The sequence below is a fragment of the Cetorhinus maximus genome, chromosome 9 (genome assembly GCF_964194155.1).
Source record: "Cetorhinus maximus chromosome 9, sCetMax3.hap1.1, whole genome shotgun sequence".
Lineage (NCBI taxonomy): Eukaryota > Metazoa > Chordata > Chondrichthyes > Lamniformes > Cetorhinidae > Cetorhinus > Cetorhinus maximus.
Window position 1 is genome coordinate 111953199 of NC_135887.1, and position 18837 is coordinate 111972035.

Sequence of the window (18837 nt, forward strand, 5' to 3'; positions counted from 1 at the left end):
AAAAAGCTAAAAGCTACTGCGGATGCTGGAAATCCAAAACAAAAACAGAATTACCTGGAAAAACTCAGCAGGTCTGGCAGCATCGGTGGAGAAGAAATCAGTTAACGTTTCGAGTCTTCATGACCCTTCGGCAGAACTGAGTATAGTTAGGAGAAAGGTTATATTTATATTTATATTTCACCTTTCTCCTAACTATACTCCGTTCTGCCGAAGGGTCATGAAGACTCGAAACGTTAACTGATTTCTTCTCCACCGATGCTGCCAGACCTGCTGAGTTTTTCCAGGTAATTCTGTTTTTGTTTTGTAATAAATACTTGCTGTTGAATTACCAAAGACTGCGAGTATCGAACTAGGCCCAACACCTTTATAAAAGATAGTACACACTGCTGCCGTGACTACCAAGTGTTACCTTTCTGCTGTCAATATTGATTCCCACCCAGTCTCATGTCTCAAACTTCTCCACGAAATCAACAGCAACATACGTTTATATAGCACCTTTTAATGTAGTAAACTTTCAAGGGGTGGGGTGGGGGGGGTGAAATAAAGGGGCATCATTGGGCAAAATTTGACACCAAGCCAAGAAAGGAGATTTTAGGACAGGGGATCAAATGTCTGCAAGTGGTAGGTCTTAAGGAGCATTTTAAAGGAGGAGGAGAGAGATTCAGAGAAGTTTAGGGAGGGAATTCCAGAGCTTAGGGTTGTGGCAGCTGAAGGTACGGCCACCAACGGTGGAGCAATTAAAATTGGCGATGCACCAGAGGCCAGAGTTGGAGGAGCACAAAGATCTCGGAGAGCTGTGGGGTAGGAGGTGGCTACTGAGACAGGAGGGGTGAGGCCACAGAGGGATTTGTGCATGAGGAAGAAGATGTTAAAATTGAGGCATTGCCGGAACGGGAGCCAATATAGATCAGTGAGCACAAGCGTGGTGGTTGAGCAGTTAGGATATGGGCTGCCTCGTATTCTGTCAACCTCCACAGGCTGTTTGATCAAGTGTAAACAATCAGTTTGATCTTTTGCCACAATTGCCCAGTTTAAACACTCGCTGAACAGATGCTCTTTCTAGAGATCAGATGCTTGGCAGTGAAGTGAATTTTGTACAGAATAGCAAGTTGAGGCATCTTCCTGCAGAATCTCAGTTGGTTCAGGCTGAACCATAGAGACCAAGCAGGTGTCTGGATCATTTCCAGGTCTAGTGCTGAGTTAGCAGGTCCCCAGTGTAGGGTTGGGGGTGGTGACACAGCATGTCAGGGTGTTAGAGATGTTACAGTCGGTTTCAATGACTTCAGGGAGGGGAAATGGGCAAGAACGCTGATTCTCCATCACTATACAAGGTGCTGTTCTATTGAGTTCTGAAGAAGTCATATTAGACTTGAAATGTTAACTCTGTTTCTGTCTCCACAGGTGCTGCCAGACCTGCTGAGTTTTTCCAGCACTTTCTGTTTTTATTTCAGATTTCTGGCATCCGCAGTATTTTGCTTTTTTCTTTCTGCTCTATTGAAGTGCTGATTCAGGAGATGTGTGTAATAATGGTTTCCCAAACCATTCTGTCCCATTTACTGCATCTCCTGACATCGCACACTGACCCCAACCTATACATCCAGGCAAATTCATCCCTCTGCTTGTCCCCATTCATGTGGGCAGAGGAAGAGAGGGGTGGAAATTGCCAGAAAGGAGGAAGGAAAGGAAAACTTTGCATGTTGGGATGGATAAGGGGTGCTTTTAATCATTTTGGAATTTCATGCTATTTAACGTTTTTGAAGTGGGAAATGCGCTTTTTAAAAATGTGGCTGAAGAGTTCTCTAAACGTTAACTCCTTGACATTTCTCTCCTTGCCTTATAGTCAGCAGTAGGTAAAGTACAACAACCCTGTTTCTGTTGAAGTGGTAGGAGGGGAGAGGTCAAGTTTCCCCCACCCATGCTAGGTAAACAGGGTGTGGCATTGAGAGCCAGCTCCAGAGAGCCCTCCCTTGGAACAGGGTCCTGGCAATCTGTAAATGCCAGGGAGGAAATGGGCTGTGAATTGGAGATAAATCCCCTCATCATAATAACTGATCAACTGGAGATCTTTAAGGTCATCTTGCCAGAAATGTTGTCTCCAACTTGGTGTGACTGCAACTTTCAAATTCCTTTAACGTAAAAGCAGTTTTGCCTTTGACCCTCCTTTGGTAGCAACATAGCTCTGAGAGCTGAATGTTATCTTGCATTTTTAGTTGGTTCTTGGGGACTGTCTGACACTGGCACAGCTACAATTATTACCCACCTCGAGTTGCCCTCAGGAGATGATGGGCTTTCACCGCAGAGGTTAACAAGGGTCAGCCATCTCGAGTGGGGGCTAGAGTCATGTATAAAGATACCAAGGCCTTAGAGAGGGTATGGAGGAGATTTACCGGAATGATACCAGGGATGAGGGCCTTTGGTTATGTAAGGAGGTTAGCAAAGCTGGGGTTGTTCTCCGTGGAGCAAAGAAGGTTAAGGGGAGATTTAATAAAGCTGTTCAAAATTATGGAGGGTTTTGATAGAGTAAATAGGAAGAAACTGACCCTCATGCCACTGGAGACAGTCATCAGAGGACACAGATTTAGATAATTGATGAAAGATCCAAGAGACAATGAGGATGTTTATTTACTCAGTGAGTTGTTGTGATCAGAAAGGATAATGGAACCAAGATTCAGTAGTGACTGTTAGAAGGGAATTGAATAAATACTTCAAAGCAGAATTCTGCTGAGATATACTGAAAGAGTGGGGCTAATTGGATAGCTCTTTCAAAGAGCAAGCACAGGTACGATGGGCTGAATGACCTCTTTGCTGTATTATTCTAAAGTTGATTTTACTAAGCAAAAATAAGTGTTTTGGAGTCAGACTGTCCAAGGTTGAAACATTGGTAGGCACCTTGTGTAATAGTATTGTTGAGTAATAGTGTTGCGCTGTGAGGGTTGTCATCTTACAGATGAGACTTTAAACCGAAGCCCCACCTGTCCTCTCTTGCGTTCCCACAAAAGACCCCAAAGCCGTTATCGGAAATAGAGCAGGGGCGTTCTTCTCTGCTCTGATCAGGTTTATCCCTGAACCAAAATCTCAAACAGATCATCATATTGCTGTTTGTGGGAGCTTGCTATGTGTAAATTGGCTGCTGTGTTTCCTACATTAGTGTAATGCTACACTTAATTGGTTGTGAAGTGTTTTGTGAAGTGTCTGAGATTGTGAAGTTCATGCGAGGCTATTGTGCCTGCTTGTAAATTGCTGTCTCTAAGTCAGGAGAATGCAGCATGAAATGACTGCTCCTTTTTTTTATTAATTGTTTTGTATCTGTAGCATTCAAAGAATGTCTGGAATGTGACCACAGTGCTCTAACTAGTAAATTAACTTGGCCATGTTAAGTCCCTGTGCCTCAGGTGAAATTCAATCCCCCTATTCTAAGACACAACCTCTCGAACCCACTAGCTCTACCACCTACAAGGGCAATCACGGATGCCAGTGTTCAGCCAATTCGATTCCTATCAAGAAACAGCTGAAGGCACTGGATACTGCAAAGGATATGGGCCCTGACAATATTTCGGCAATAGTACTGAAGACTTGTGCTCCAGAACTTGCCGCGCCCCGAGCCAAGCTGTTCCAGTACAGCTACAACACTGGCATCTACCCGGCTATGTGGAAAATTGCCCACTATGTACTGTACACAAAGAGCAGGACGAATCCAACCTGGCCAATTACCACCCCATCAGTCTACTCTCGATGATGAATACACAATGTTCAGCACCATTCTCGCAACTCCTCAGATACTGAAGCAGTCCATGTCTAAATGCAGCAAGACCTGGACAATATCCAGGCTTTGGCTGACAAGTGGCAAGTAACACTTGCGCCACACAAGTGTCAGACAATGACTATCTCCAAGAAGAGAGAGTCCAACCAACGCCCCTTGACGTTCAATGGCATTACCATCACTGAATCCCCCACTATCAACATCCTGAGGGTTACCATTGACCAGAAACTGAACTGGACTAGCCATATAAATACTGTGGCTATAATCGCAGGCCAGAGGCTAGGAATCGTGCGACGAGTAACTTGCCTCCTGACTCCCCAAAACCCGTCCACCATCTACAAGGCACAAGTCAGGAGTGTGATGGAATACTCCCCACCTGCCTGGATGAGTGCAGCTCCCACAACACTCAAGAAGCTTGACACCGTCCAGGACAAAGCAGCCCACTTGATTGACACCACATCCACAAGCATTCACTCCCTCTACCGCCAGCGTATGGTAGCACCAGTGTGTACCATCTACAAGACACACTGTGGGAATTCACCAAGGCTCCTTAGACAGCACCTTCTAAATCCACAACCCCTCCTTCCTAGAAGGACAAGGGCAGTAGATAGATGGGAACACCACCACCTGGAAGTTCTCCTCCAAACCACTCACCATCCTGACTTGGAACTATATTGCTGTTCCCTCACTGTCGCTGGATCAAAATCCTGGAACTCCTTTCCTAACAGCATTGTGGGTGTACCTACACCACACAGACTGCAGCGAGTGGTTCAAGAAGGCAGCTCAGCACCATCTTCTCGAGGGCAACTAGGGATGGGCAATAAATGTTGGCCCAGCCAGTGAAGCCCACATCCTGTGGATGAATTTTTTTTTTAAAAAGGCTGTTGGGAGCACCACCATCTGCAAGTTGCACAAGACCCTGACTTGGAATTGTGTCGCTGTTCGTTCCTCATTGCTCGGTTGAAACCCTGGAACTCTCTGCCTAACGGCACAGTTGGAGCACCTTCACCACCGGGATTACAGTGGTTCAAGAAGGAAGTTACTCACCACCATCTTATAGGGGTATCCAGGGCTGGGCAATAAATGTTGACTTTGCTAGATGAGAATGAATAAAGAAGATGCTGCTTGTGCAATGTTTTGACAGATGTTGCTGGCATGACTGCCATTCGGATTAATGGTTTTCAGTCATCAGATTTATTCCAGTGAGGTGATGTTCAGTGATCTTCACAATCCAAGCAATAAGTTTGTGGATATCTGGCTGAGACCGTTGACTTCCCCTTACTCTCCATTATTAAGAGTTAATTGTTGGTAATTTGGATTTGTCGTCTCGAGAGAGATGGCTCAGTGGTTTGAAGGCACCTGGTTTCTGGTTGAGGTGATTTTGGCAGGCAGCTGGTGAAGTAGCTGTTTATCCATTGCTGCGGTACCAAGAAATCTAAGGGATGAAACGGCTAACTCACCCAGGATTTGCAGTCAGCGAATTTGATTTGCAATAGTTAGAGTAGAATCGCTGGTAACATCTGATCTCATTAAACACTGAGGAAGTCTGCTCTTCGATGTAACTTTAGCAGCGAAAAGGAGGAAAGGAACGGTATTTGCAGCATTCACACTTTCTGATTACTCCTGTTTTTAAAAAAAAAATCGAAGTACTGCATTTAATAGCAAGATTGCAAGCAAAGCTCCTGAAGACAGATTGAGGCAAAGACTGACTCATCGCGAAGGTTATTAATATTTCAGACTATTCCCAATTTGCAGGGAGAATGAAGGTGAATTGGCTTGAGGGCAATGGGCTGTGGAGCACTTTGTTGTAAAGGTAAGGTGTTATTTGCCCTTGATTATTTTGAAGCATTGAATAGTTATTTAATCATAATTCCCATTTACTGCAGCAATTTTTGTTTGTATGCATCTATGCTGTAGGTCATTATCTTATAATAGAAGTGGCAGCTCTTTCCAATCCTTGGGAAAACGTGGGTTTTTCTTAAAATTGAATGCTTTGTCCTAATAAATACAACCTTGTTACACTCTCAGGTTCTCCATCCCTTTTGTAATCTTGACAATTCATCAAGGCAGTCCATAGTAACACTACTAAATATAATTGAATTTTCTGTGTGAAGTTGTAACAAAAAGTTTTTTTTTGACTATTCTGAAGAGGAAGAAGAGAAAAGGGAAAAAAAAAATAATCGAACCCGGTTCTTTTATAAATGGTTAATTTGTCTTTGTAAATTGCATTGTACGTGTAGCTGTTAGGGCTACATTTTGTACTGAATTAAACAACTAGGGGACAAAGCCATTATAGAATTCAGTATTGAACAGGCTTTGACGCTATTAAGGTTATTGGCAAAAAACCAGGGTGAATGAGAATGAAAGGGTCGCAAGAAATGTGCCCTCCTGATTCATGCATTCATGTTGTGCCATCATTAGCAACACATAATTGTAGCTTTGTGACCAGATTCCAATTACAGGGGTTTTCATTTTTTGTGTGTCTTGCAATATGAGTAAGAAAATCTTTTAACTTCGCTTTGAATCTTAGTAATGTTTCTGGGGGAATGAGAGGTGGAAGACTGAGTGTGTGTGGGCGGGGGTGAGAGATGTGGATTTTCTGCAACACTCGCCCCTTCTGATTTAGCTAATGACTTCTCGGCATGGTACTGAACCCAATGGGGCAGACAGATCTCAGCTACACATTCTCAGCTGTGGCAGGGCATCTGTTCTCAGGTGGCGGATTAAACCTGTAGGTGACAGGGACTGAGCCTGCGGGGACAATTGGGGCTTTGAACCCTAATCGCAATTTGCTGTGCTTGTCTGGATATTGGGTAAATACAGTTGCAGCGCTGCCTACAGTTGAATAACTGGCCACCATTCCACTGACCTGGCATGTAGAATGGGTTGGGTCAGGTATTGGTGTGGTTGACGCCTGTGGATCTGTAAACCAGTGCCTCTGAGGGGCAGGAGGGTGGGTATAGTGGGGAGGAGACTAAATAAGAAATTAGCTTTGGAAAACTTGAAATGAATTTTTTTGGGGTACAGAAAGATTGAATTATCCAGGAGTGTGAATTGAGTAATTGTAATAAAAGGCACAGGGAGCGCAAGTTCAGTTATGGAAACAGTAGCATATTAGTTTTGTCACTCGACGTGTAATCCAGAGACCCGGACTAATGACCCGGAGACAGGAGCTCAAATCCCACCATGGTACCTGGGGAATTTAAATTCAATTAATTAAAATCTGGATGAAAATGCTCATAATGGTGATCATGAAACGACCGGATTGCTGTAAAACCCATCTGGTTCACTAATGTCCTTTAGGGAAGGAAATCTGCCGTCCTTACCTAGTCTGGCCTAAATGTGACTCTTAACTGCCCTCTGAAATGGCCTAGCAAGCCTCTCGGTGAAGGGCAGTTAGTGATGAAGAACGATTGTTGGCCTTGCAGGATTACTCATATCCTGTTAAGTGGAAAAAAAAACTGAATGAAAGATAATTCAAATGAAGCAATTTTGAATTGAGGAGTAGAATACTTCTAGACTGGAATTTAAGCTCCCATTCTTGGTTAGAATCTTTACATGTCCCCAAGGAGACAGCTGTGCACATTTTGGCTGTGAAGTAGGAAAGATAACCTGACTATGTACACATTATATGTAAAGCACAGAAACATGCAATTTGGTCCACCCAGTCCATGCTGGTGTTTATGCTCCATTTGAACCTTCTTCCATCTTTCCTCATCTAAATCCATCACTGTAACCCTCTATTCCCTTCTTCCTCAAATGCCTGTCTAGCTTCCACTTAAATGCATCTATACTATTCGCTTCAGCCACTTCTTGTGGGATTGAGTTCCACGTTTTTAACACTCCTTGGTTAAAAACTTTTCTTTCGATTTCGCTGTTGGATTTCTTAGTGACTAATTTATATTGATGGCCTCCTGTTATGCTTTTCCCCACAAGAGGAAATATTCTCTCTATATGCACTCCATATAAGTCAAGGCTACACCATAAGGGGTTAACCAGAGGATAGAAGTAAGTGGATGTAAGTGGATATGTAACTGGACTAATAATTCAGAGTGAGAGTTCAAATTCTACCCTAGCAGTTTGAAAATTTGAATTAATCTGAAACTAGAATGCTAGACTTTGTAAAAGTGACCGTGAAACCATCGGATTGTTGTCAAAAATCTAACAAGTTCACAGATGTTCCTGCAGGGAAGGGAACATGCCATCCTTACCCAAACTGGGCCTAAGCGTGACTCCAGGCCACACCCAAATGTGGCTGACTCTTAATTGCCTTCAGAAGTGGTCTAACAAGGTCTCAAACCAGGTACACGGATAGAATGCTCATCACCACAACTAGGGGTCTTGGACAGTAAATGCTGGCCTTTGCAGCAATGCCAACTTCCCAAGAATGAATTTTTAAGAAAGGGCGAGGCAATAATGGCAACACTTTGTTTTAAGGTTACACAGGCTGGACCAGCCAAGTAAAGGGATATGGGGTGGCTGAGAAAAAAGCCAATGTACAACAATATATGTCAACGAAGAGCAATTTAACTTTTTCTTTCCCCCCCAGCTTTAAACCAGCTTTGTAAAACCATTTACCGCTTCCCAAACACAATGGGCCAAACAGCCACCTTCTGTGCTGTGTAAATCTATAATGCATCTTCCAATCTTTTTCCTTTCTGCTGAAAAGCCTTAAGTGATGTATCTGTACTCGAATCAGATTGAGTTACCGTGGAGCGACAGACAGTCATGTTGACTTTAATGGAGAAATAGTTTGAAAATGTATATTGTTTGTTGAATTTGTGCTAATGCTGTGACTTCAATGTTGAAAAGTGCATGTAGCTCTCGGTTAGTGGCAAGATATTTGATTAACAAATGTTTGGCTTGGAGTCAGCAGCTAATGGAATGATTACAATGTTCCTTCTATTAAAGAGCTTCCTGTACAGTCTAATAGAATATTCGATCAGTGATGGCAAGCAGGCCTTTTCCAATGTTTGTGTTTACAAGTTGCAGTGCAGGTGATGAAATAGAATTTGGAAAGTGTTGCCACCCAAAATATGCTACGCCTGGCTGGGGGATTCGCACACAGAGAGCAAAATATCCGCAGAAATTCTGACTGCACCGGCAGCTCTTCGACTTTTAATTCTCATCCTCGTGTTCAAATGCCTCCATGGCCTGCGCCCCCCCCACCATCTCTGTAACCTTTTCCAGCTCAACAATCCTCTGAGATCTTTGCACACCTCCAGTTCTAGCCTCCTGCGCATCCCAGATTTTAATTGCTTCACATTTGGCGACTGGGCCTTTAGCTGCCTGAGCCTTAAGTTCCCTCCCTAAACCCCTCTAGCTCTTTCTGCTCCATGAAGACACCAGTTGAAATCTGCCTCGTTGGCTGAGCTTTTGGTCACCAGCCCTAACATCTTGCGTGGCTCAGTGTCAGATTTTGTTTGATTACACTCTTGTGAAGTGCCTTGGAGTGTTAAATGCAGGTTGGCCAGAGGAAGGCCACAGATATTATCCTTATTATAATTGAGTTTAATTACTCTGGCTTAAACTGGATCTTCAGCATTGCAGGTAGTTTGGGCAGATGTGGTAGAGATTTAAAAAATCATTAAAAGTCTATAAACTATATGCCTACTGATAAATTAGGGAAGACCAGGAATCCAGCATGCAAGATTATTTATTATTCATCCAGGGGATATGGTTGTCACTGGCAAGGCCAATATTTATTACCCATCCCTAACTGCCCTTGTGGGGGTGGTGGTGAGTTGCCTTTTTGAACTGCTGTAGTCCATGTAGTGTTGGTACATGCACAGTGTCCACTGTTGGGGAGTGAGCTCCTGGACTTTGAGCCAGTAACAATGAAGGAACAGCGATTTATAGTTCCAGGAAGGTCAGGCTTGGACGGAAACTTGGTGGTGGTGTGACCATGCCCCTCCTACCCTACCTGATAGAGGTCACATGATTGGAAGGTGTTGTCGAAGGAGCATCTTCTGGATAGTACACGTTGCTGCCACTGGGCACTGGTGGTGGAGGGGGGAAAGGTTTGAAGCAGTGGATGGGGCGCCAATTAAGCAAGCTGCTTTGTTGTAAGTGGTGTCAAGCTTCTTGAATGTTATTGGAGCCGCACTCCTCCAGGCAAGTAGAAAGTATTCCATCAGACTCCCAGTTTGTGCCTTCTAGATGGCAGATGGGCTTTGAGGAGTCAGGAGGAGAGTTACTCACCACAGAATTTCCACTCTCTGACCCACACTTGTAGCCACAGTATTTATATGGCTGGTCCAGTTAACTTTCCAGTCAATGGTAACCCTGGGATATTGATAGCGGGGAATTCAGTGGTGGTAGCAACAACAACTTGCATGTATTTAGCAATTTCAACCTAATAAAATGCCCCAAAGCGCTTCCCAGGAGCTTTATAAAACAAAATTTGACACTGAACCACATGAGATATTTGTAGGACCCGAGAAAATTACGGAAATGGGGAGGGACAAGGCCATTTGAAAATAAGGGTGAGATTTTAACATTGAGGCCTTATCATACCTTTTATAATGGAGGAAAAGTCATTGACATAGCAGATGAAGATGGTTGGACCTAGGATACTACCCTCAGGAACTCATTTAATGATGTCCTGAGGCTGAGATGATTGGTCTCAAACAGCCACAAACCATCTTCTTTTGTGCCAGATCGGACTCTAACCATTGGAGAGTTTTCCCCCTGGTTCCCAATGAGTTCAATTTTGTTAGGACTCCTTGATGCCACATTTAGTCAAATGCTGCCTTGATGTGAAGGGCAGTTCTTACCTCTTGTCCATGTTTGGACCAAGGCTGTATTGAGGTCAGGAGTAGAGTGGTCCTGGTGGAACTCAAACCAAGCATCAGTGAGCAGGTTATTGCTGAGTAAGTGCTACTTGATAGCACTGATGACAGCACCTATCACTTTACTGATGATTGAGAGTAGACTCAAGTGGGGGGTGCAGTAAATTGAATTGTTATGTGGGGCTAAGACTAGGCTGGTGCCTAGGCAGTTCTTCATTACCCTGAGGATAGTCGACCTATGGAAGAAGTTTCCAACTCATGTGAAGATTGCTAACTTTCTGATACATCTTATTAAAAGCAGGTGAAACATACTTTTGCATAAGTGTGGCCAATGCTATCACCGTGGATATGTTGCTCACATAAAGCAGTTAAGGAATTTTCTAGGTTTTACTTATCCCTAATTAGTTGGGTTACCAACTTTGTTCGGATGTATTACTGGAGGTTTCATCACATGACCTGAATAATCTTTAATTCCCGGAAGTTCCAGGGAATCCTGGATGGTTGGTAACCCGACTAAATAGCTGTGGATTCTTAACCTGCTTTTTGTAGCCATTCCCAGGAGATCACACTGCCACTGGCGAATAGCAAAGTGTTTAATCATTGATTTTTCAGGCATCACAACCATGTTGGACAGACAGGTGGTCTCTTCAGCCAGTTATTTTAAAAGTTGTCTCTTAAAGGAAAAGGTGCAGAAGAGTCTGCCTGTTTAACCTTGTGCCTCTCTCTCTCTCTCTCACTCACAGTATCGGAACTGCAAGAAGAAGGGAAAAATGCCATCAACTTGCCACTTAGTCCCATACCCATCGAGTTGGATCGTGAAGACACGATGCTGGGTAAGAGGCTCCTTTAAGTAGTCTAAATGTGCTGAATTAAATGTATCAATGATGTTTTGCGCACTGCTGTAGTTACTGTGTAATTATTCACTTTCTAGAGGAAAATGAGGTTCGCACAATGCTTGATCCAAACTCGAGAAATGACCCCAAACTACTAGAACTGATCAGGGTAAGAACAGAATACAAAACTTGCATTTCTATAGTGCCTTTGACAATCTCCGGGAATTCCAAACTGCGTTACATCAGGTGATGCACTGTACGAGGTTGCGGCATGAGGAATAGCAGCCGGTAATTTGTGCACAAGATACCACAAATAACAATGAAATAATCGCCAGTTAGTCTGTTTCTTAAAGATGTTGGTTGAGGCATAAATTTTGGGCTGTACATCTCACCTCCGCTCTTGAATTCAGCTCTCTTGTCCATGTTTGGGCCAAGACTGCAATGAGATCTGGAACTGAGTGGGCCTCGTGGAAACAACACTGAGCAGGTTATTGCTTTGTAAGTGCCACTTGATAGCACTGTCAACAACACCTTCCATAACTTTGCTGATGACTTGAGAGTAGACTGATGGGGCAGTAATTGGCCTGATTGGATTTGTCCTGATTTTTGTGGACATGCCTGGGCAATTTTTCACATTGTAGGGTAGATGTCAGCATTGTAGCTGCACTGGAACAGCTTGGCTAGGGGCGCCGCAAATTCTGGGGCACAAGCCTTCAGTGCAACAGCCCTGATGTTGTCAGGGCCCATATCCGTTGCAGTATCCAGTGCCTTCAGCTATTTCTTAGTATCACATGGAGCGAATTTGCTGAAGACTGGCATCTGTGATGCTTGGGATCTCAGGAGGAGGCCGAGATGGATCATCCATTTAGCACTTCTGGTTGAAGATGGTTGCAAATGCTTTAGGCCTTGCACTGATGTGTTGGGCTCCCCCACTCTCCTGGTTTTCCTCAAAATGGTGCCTTGGGACCACTTATGGCAACCTGAGAGGGCCTCAGTTTAATGTCCTATCCAAAATATGACACCTCCAACAGTACAGCACTCCCTCAGTACTGCACTGGAGTGCCAGCCTGCGTTATAAGATCAATTCTCTGAGTTGGACTTGAACCCACAACCATCTGACTCAGAGGCAAGAGTACTACCCTGTAAGTCAATGCTGAGGCTTCTTGTCAGTAGTTTTGAAGAGTAGAAATTGGCCATTTCTTTGAAGTTGTCAACCGAAAAAAGACTAATGCCTCTGCTACCTATGATGAAAACAACAACTTGCATTTATATAATACCTTGAATCTGGTAAAATATCCCCAAGCCACTCCACAGGAGCAATTATCAATAGGTGACTAAAAGCTTGGTCAAAGAGAGAGGCTTTAAGGGCTGACTTAAAGGAAGACTGAGAGGTGGAGAGGTTTAGGGAGCAAATTCCAGTGCTTAGGACCCAGATAGCAGAAGGCACGACTGCCAATAGTGGTGCGACTAAAATTGGAGATGAATGAGGCATTGCAAGTGTCTCTGATGTTTTAAATATTTACTGATCATCTTGGAAGTTACCATTGGCCAGAAACTGAACTGAACCAGTTATCTAAATACTGTGGCTACAAGAGTAGATCAGAGGTTGGGAATTGTGACTCATGCCTAGTAAATGCTGGACAGGCTTTGGGGAGTCAGGAGGTGAGTTACTCGCCTCGAGCGTGATAGAAGCTCCACATCCAGAACAAAGGAGCCCGCTTGATCGGCATCCCATCCACCAACTTAAACATTAGCTCCCCCCACTGCTGAAGCACAGTGGCAGCAGTGTGTGCCATTTGCAAGATGCGCTGCAGCAACTCACCAAGGCTCCTTCGACATCACCTTCCAAACCCGCGACCTCCACCACCTAGAAGGACAAGGGCAACAGACACACATGGATGCACCATCACTTGCAAGTTCCCCTCCAAGTCGCACACCATCCTGACTTGGAACTATATCGCAGTTCCTTCACTGTCGCTGTGTCAAAATCCAGGAACTCCCTCCCTAAGAGCACTGTAGGTGTAGGTATACCTGCAGTAGATGGACTGCAGTGGTTCAAGAAGGCAGCTCACTGCCACCTTCTCCAGGGCAATTAGGAATGGGCAACAAATGCTGGCCAGCCACCGATGCCCACATCCCATGAAAGAAATATTAAGGAAACCTCCACCTGTGGTTTTGAGGTTCGTGTTTGCAACTGTAATTTACTCGTATTTGTAACCTTTTAATGAGTAAGCCTAAGATGACTTTGAAAAATCGAGCATTAGCAATGCAAGTTGCAGCCGCCTGTTTTCGTAAGGGTCCTTGGGTATGTGTTGGGGGACTTCGTAGGCCACATGGTGACCTAGATTTTCCAGCTGAGGTCCATCTCTAGCAACGATGTGTGTTTACTTTGAACCTTCTACGTAGGATGAGTGTGACTTCTATACTGGACTACTCTGGGGTGGTAGTACACCTCCATACTTGGGAAAGGACATATAATTGAGTCTAAATCTAACTGGAGGAAGAGACTCCACAAATATCCCCATCCTCAATCATGGAAGAGTTCAGAACGTCAGTGCAAAATGCAAGGCCTAAATCATTTGTAATTCTTCAGCCAGAAGTGCCAAGTGGATGATCCATTTCGGTCTCCTTCTGAGGTCCCCAACATTACAGATCCAGTCTTCAGCTAATTTTATCATTCAATCAAGAAACGGCTGAAGGTTCTGGATACTGTGAAGGCTATGGGCCCTGACAACACCCATCTGTAATGCTGGACTTGTACTCCAGATCTAGCCACTCCCTTAGCCAAGCTGTTCCAGTACAGCTACAACACTGGCATCTACCTGACAATGTGGCAAATTGCCCAGTTATGTCCTGTCCATAAAAAGCAGGCCAAATCCAATCTAGCCAATTACCACCCTATCTGTCTACACTCAATCGTCAGCAAAGTGATGGAAGGTGTTGTCGGCAGTGCTATCAAGTGGCACTTGCAAAGCAATAACCTGCTCGTTGATAATTTGGGTTCCACCAGGGCCTCTCGGCTCCAGATTTCATTACAGCCTTGGTCCAAACGTGGCCAAAAGAGCTGAACTCAACATGTGTGCTGAGAGTGACTGTCTTTAACATCAAGGGAGCATTTGACCAAGTGTGGTATCAAGGAGCCCAAACAAAATTGAAGTCAATGGGAATCGGGAAAACTCTCTGCTGGTTGGAGTCACACCTAGCACAAAGGAAAATGGTTGTGGTTGTTGGAGGCCAATCATCTCAGCCCCAGAACATCACTGCAGGAGTTCAAGGTAGCGTCCTCGGCCCAACCATCTTCAGCTGCTTCATCAATGACCTTCCCTCCATTATAAGGTCAGAAGTGGCGACGTTTGCTGAATGTGCAATGTTCAGCGCCATTTGCAACTCCTTGAATACTGAAACAATCTGTGTCCATGTGCAGCAAGACCAGACAACATTCAGGCTTGAGCTGAGATGTGGCAAGTAACATTCACACCACAAACAATGATTATCTCCAACGAGAGAGAATCTAACCATCTCCCCTTGACATTCAATGGCATTACCATCACTGAATCCCCCACTATCAACATCCTGGGACTTATCATTGACCAGAAACTGAACTGGACCAGTCATATAAATACTGTGGCTACAAAATCAAGTTAGAGGGTGGGAATTTTGTGGAGAGTAACTCATATATTCTGTCTCCCAAAGTCTGTCTGCCATCTACAAGGCACAAGTCAGAATACCCCCACTTGCCTGGATGAGTGCAGCTCCAACAACACTCAAGAAGCTTGACACCATCCAGGACAAAGCAGGCTTTTAATCAGCATCCCATCCACACCTTAAACATTCACCCCCTCCACCACCAATATGCAGTGACAACAGTGTGTACCATCTACAAGATGCACTGCGGCAACTACCAAGCCTCCTTTGACAGCACCCTCCAAACTCAAGACCTCTATCACCTAGAAGGGCAAGGGCAGTAGACACATGGGAACATCACTTGCAAGTTCTGCCCCAATCCTGATTTGGAACTATATCGCCGTCCCTTCACTGTCACTGCATCAAAATCCTGGAACTTCCTTCCTAACATCACAGTGACTACCTACACCAGATGGACTGCAGTGGCTCCAGAAGGCAGCTCACCAGCTCAATGGCAATTGGGGAAGGGAAATAGATGCTGGCCTTGCCAGCAATACCCATGTTCCATGAAAGAATAAAAAAAACCTTGGTTTCATTTCATAAAATCTTAGAATGATACAATACTGATGGGCCAAATGGCCACCTATCGCGCCTGTGTCATTTTAAAAAATCAGCTATCCAATTAACTCCATCTCTGATTCATTCCCCTTTTTTCATTTCTTTATCCAGTTCCCTTTCGAAAATTATTATTGAATCTACTTCCACCGCTTTTTTTTTTAAAAGGTGAATTTCAGATCATGACAACTTGCTGTTTTTTTTTAAAGTGTTTCCTCGTGTCACCCCGGTTCCTTTGCCAATCATCTTAACTCTGTGTGTTCTCAGGCTACTGTCCCTCTCACCACTGGAACCTGTTTCTCCTTATTTACCCTATCAAAATCCTTCATGATTTTGAACACCTTTTGAGCTGCGAATGTTCTGTGTGCCCAGGTTTTAATTGACTGGATCAATGATGAGCTGGTAGAAGAGAGGATTATCGTGAAGGATCTGGCTGAAGATCTCTATGATGGGCAAGTGCTACAGAAGCTGTTTGGTAAGACCTCTTGAAGAGATGGAAATCTAAAACTGATGAAAGATTGGGTTCCAAATAAGGGGCCCTAAATTAAGTACTACTGGATTTAATAAGTTGTGACAAGGGTCCGATGCGACTAAGGACTACCCTCCAAGAGATTGCACCTCATCATTTAACAGATGCAACCACCCAGGTAGCATTTTCATTACGACTGACTTTGTTCTTGCTGTATGTTGCCTCAGATTGTTTGCCCCATCAGATACAGGTATCTCTGTCACTAACAGGGTAGGTGCTCCAGCTTCTTGTCCCCTGCTAGTGTCACACTTCAGTTGGCTACAAGCTGGGTGAGCAGCCTGGTGATGGCACTCTGCATTGAATGCAACAGGAGCTAGCAAAATGGGGCTGTTTGGGTTATCAAGAAATAACATCACTGCATCTATTTTGTGATGCACCAAACCCTACACTTTTTAAAATTCATTCCCAAAATATTGACTTTCCCGCGAGACTGGCCCTTATTGCCTTGAGTTGGTGGCAGTGATAGGCCCCTGTTTAAGAAGGGAGTGAGGCAAAAGACGGGTAATTACAGGCCAATTAGCCTGTCCTCGGTCGTTGGTAAGATTTTAGAGTCTATTATTAAGGATGAGATTTCAGAATACTTGGAAGTGCATGGTAAAATAGGGCAAAGTCAGCATGGTTTCATTAAGGGGAGGTCATGCCTGACAAATCTGTTAGAATTCTTTGAGGAGGTAACGAGTAGGTTAGACAAAGGAGAGCCAATGGATGTTATCTACTTGGACTTCCTGAAGGCCTTTGACAAGGTGCCGCACAGGAGGCTGCTCAGTAAGATAAGAGCCCATGGTGTTAGAGGCAAAGTACTAGCATGGATAGAAGATTGGCTGTCTGGCAGGAGGCAGAGAGTGGGGATAAGGGGGTCCTTCTCAGGATGGCGGCCGGTGACTAGTGGAGTTCCGCAGGGGTCAGTGTTGGGACCACAACTTTTCACTTTATATATTAATGATCTAGATGAAGGAACTGAGGGCATCCTGGCTAAGTTTGCAGATGATACAAAGATAGGTGGAGGGACAGGTAGTATTGAGGAGGCGGGGAGGCTGCAGAAGGATTTGGACAGGTTAGGAGAATGGGCAAAGAAGTGGCAGATGGAATACAACGTGGGGAAGTGTGAGGTCATGCACTTTGCTAGGAAGAATAGAGACATAGACTATTTTCTAAATGGGGAGAGAATTCAGAAATCTGGAGTGCAAAGGGACTTGGGAGTCCTAGTCCAGGATTCTCTTAAGGTTAACTTGCAGGTTGAGTCGGTAGTTAGGAAGGCAAATGCAATGTTGGCATTTATTTCGAGAGGACTAGAATATAAAAGCAGGGATGTGCTGCTGAGGCTTTATAAGGCTCTGGTCAGACCACATTTAGAATATTGTGAGCAATTTTGGACCCCGTATCTTAGGAAGGATGTGCTGGCCCTGGAGAGGGTCCAGAGGAGGTTCACGAGAATGATCCCAGGAATGAAAGGCTTAACATATGAGGAACGTTTGAGGACTCTGGGTCTATACTCGATGGAGTTTAGAAGGATGAGGGGGGATCTGATTGAAACTTACAGCATACTGAAAGGCCTGGATAGAGTGGACGTGGGGAAGATGTTTCCATTAGTAGGAGAGACTAGGACCCGAGGGCACAGCCTCAGAGTAAAGGGAAGACCTTTTAGAACAGAGATGAGGAGAAACTTCTTTAGCCAGAGAGTGGTGAATCTATGGAATTCATTGCCACAGAAGGCTGTAGAGGCCAGGTCATTGAGTATATTTAAGACCGAGATAGATAGGTTCTTGATTGGTAAGGGGATCAAAGGTTACGGGGAGAAGGCAGGAGAATGGGGTTGAGAAACTTATCAGCCATGATTGAATGGCGGAGCAGACTCGATGGGCTGAATGGCCTAATTTCTGCTCCTATGTCTTATGGTCTTATGGCCGCCACCTTGAACAGAAAGTAGCAGGCTAGGTTGCTTCAGTGGGATCAACTAGATTGCTGTGGGAGACTGGGGTGATGACTAGGCCCAGACAGCGCAAGGACGGCAGGATTCCTTCCCTAAAAGGTGTTAATGAATCAGTTAGGTTTTTAATGGCAATCCAACAACTTCATGGTCACTTTTGCCAAGACCAGCTTTTTAATTCCATTCTTTTTTCAGTTCTGAATTCACATTCTCAAACTACCCATGATGGATTTGAACTCGCGTTCTATGGATTATTCGTCTAGCCCTCTAGAGTAGTAGTTTAGTAATAGAACCATTACACCAAGGTACCATTTGTGTTCAACTGAGGAACCCTCACTGTATTTCTGCCAACCAACAAGAGTCAAGCAGAATAATTTAATTTGTGACTCCTTGAAATTCTAAAAAGAAAGGATAACCAAGGTGAATCACAGTGATACAAGGACAGGATGCCATCAGTAATCATCATCACTAATAACCTTAAAAGTGCAACTATACTATGACCAATTTTTTTAGATTTTGAGCTGTATGCAGGGAAGGTCAAAGAGAGATTTAACAGAGGTGATTAGAATTATGAGGCGTTTTGATCAGAATAAAGGGAACCTCTTTCCAGTTGGGTTGTTAACCAGAGGGCACAGATTTAAGAGAACTGGGGGAGATGAGAATTTTTTTTGAACGCCGTATATTATTGTGACCTGGAACACGCTGCCTGAAAGGGTCGTGGAAGGAGATTCAATAGTAACTTTGAAAAAGGGAATTAG

At 44.2% G+C, this 18837-nt stretch overlaps 1 protein-coding gene across 2 annotated transcripts in view; it reads left to right on the top strand.

Annotated features, from left to right (window-relative positions):
• parvaa (parvin, alpha a) overlaps positions 1 to 18837 on the top strand; it is a 102179-nt gene that overhangs the window by 40936 nt on the left and 42406 nt on the right. For both annotated transcript variants that reach the window (XM_078549372.1, XM_078549373.1), the window contains exons 2-4: positions 11295 to 11384; positions 11483 to 11553; positions 15996 to 16098. In XM_078549372.1, coding sequence (XP_078405498.1) covers positions 11295 to 11384; positions 11483 to 11553; positions 15996 to 16098 — 264 coding nt within the window. The remainder of the gene's footprint in view (positions 1 to 11294; positions 11385 to 11482; positions 11554 to 15995; positions 16099 to 18837) is intronic.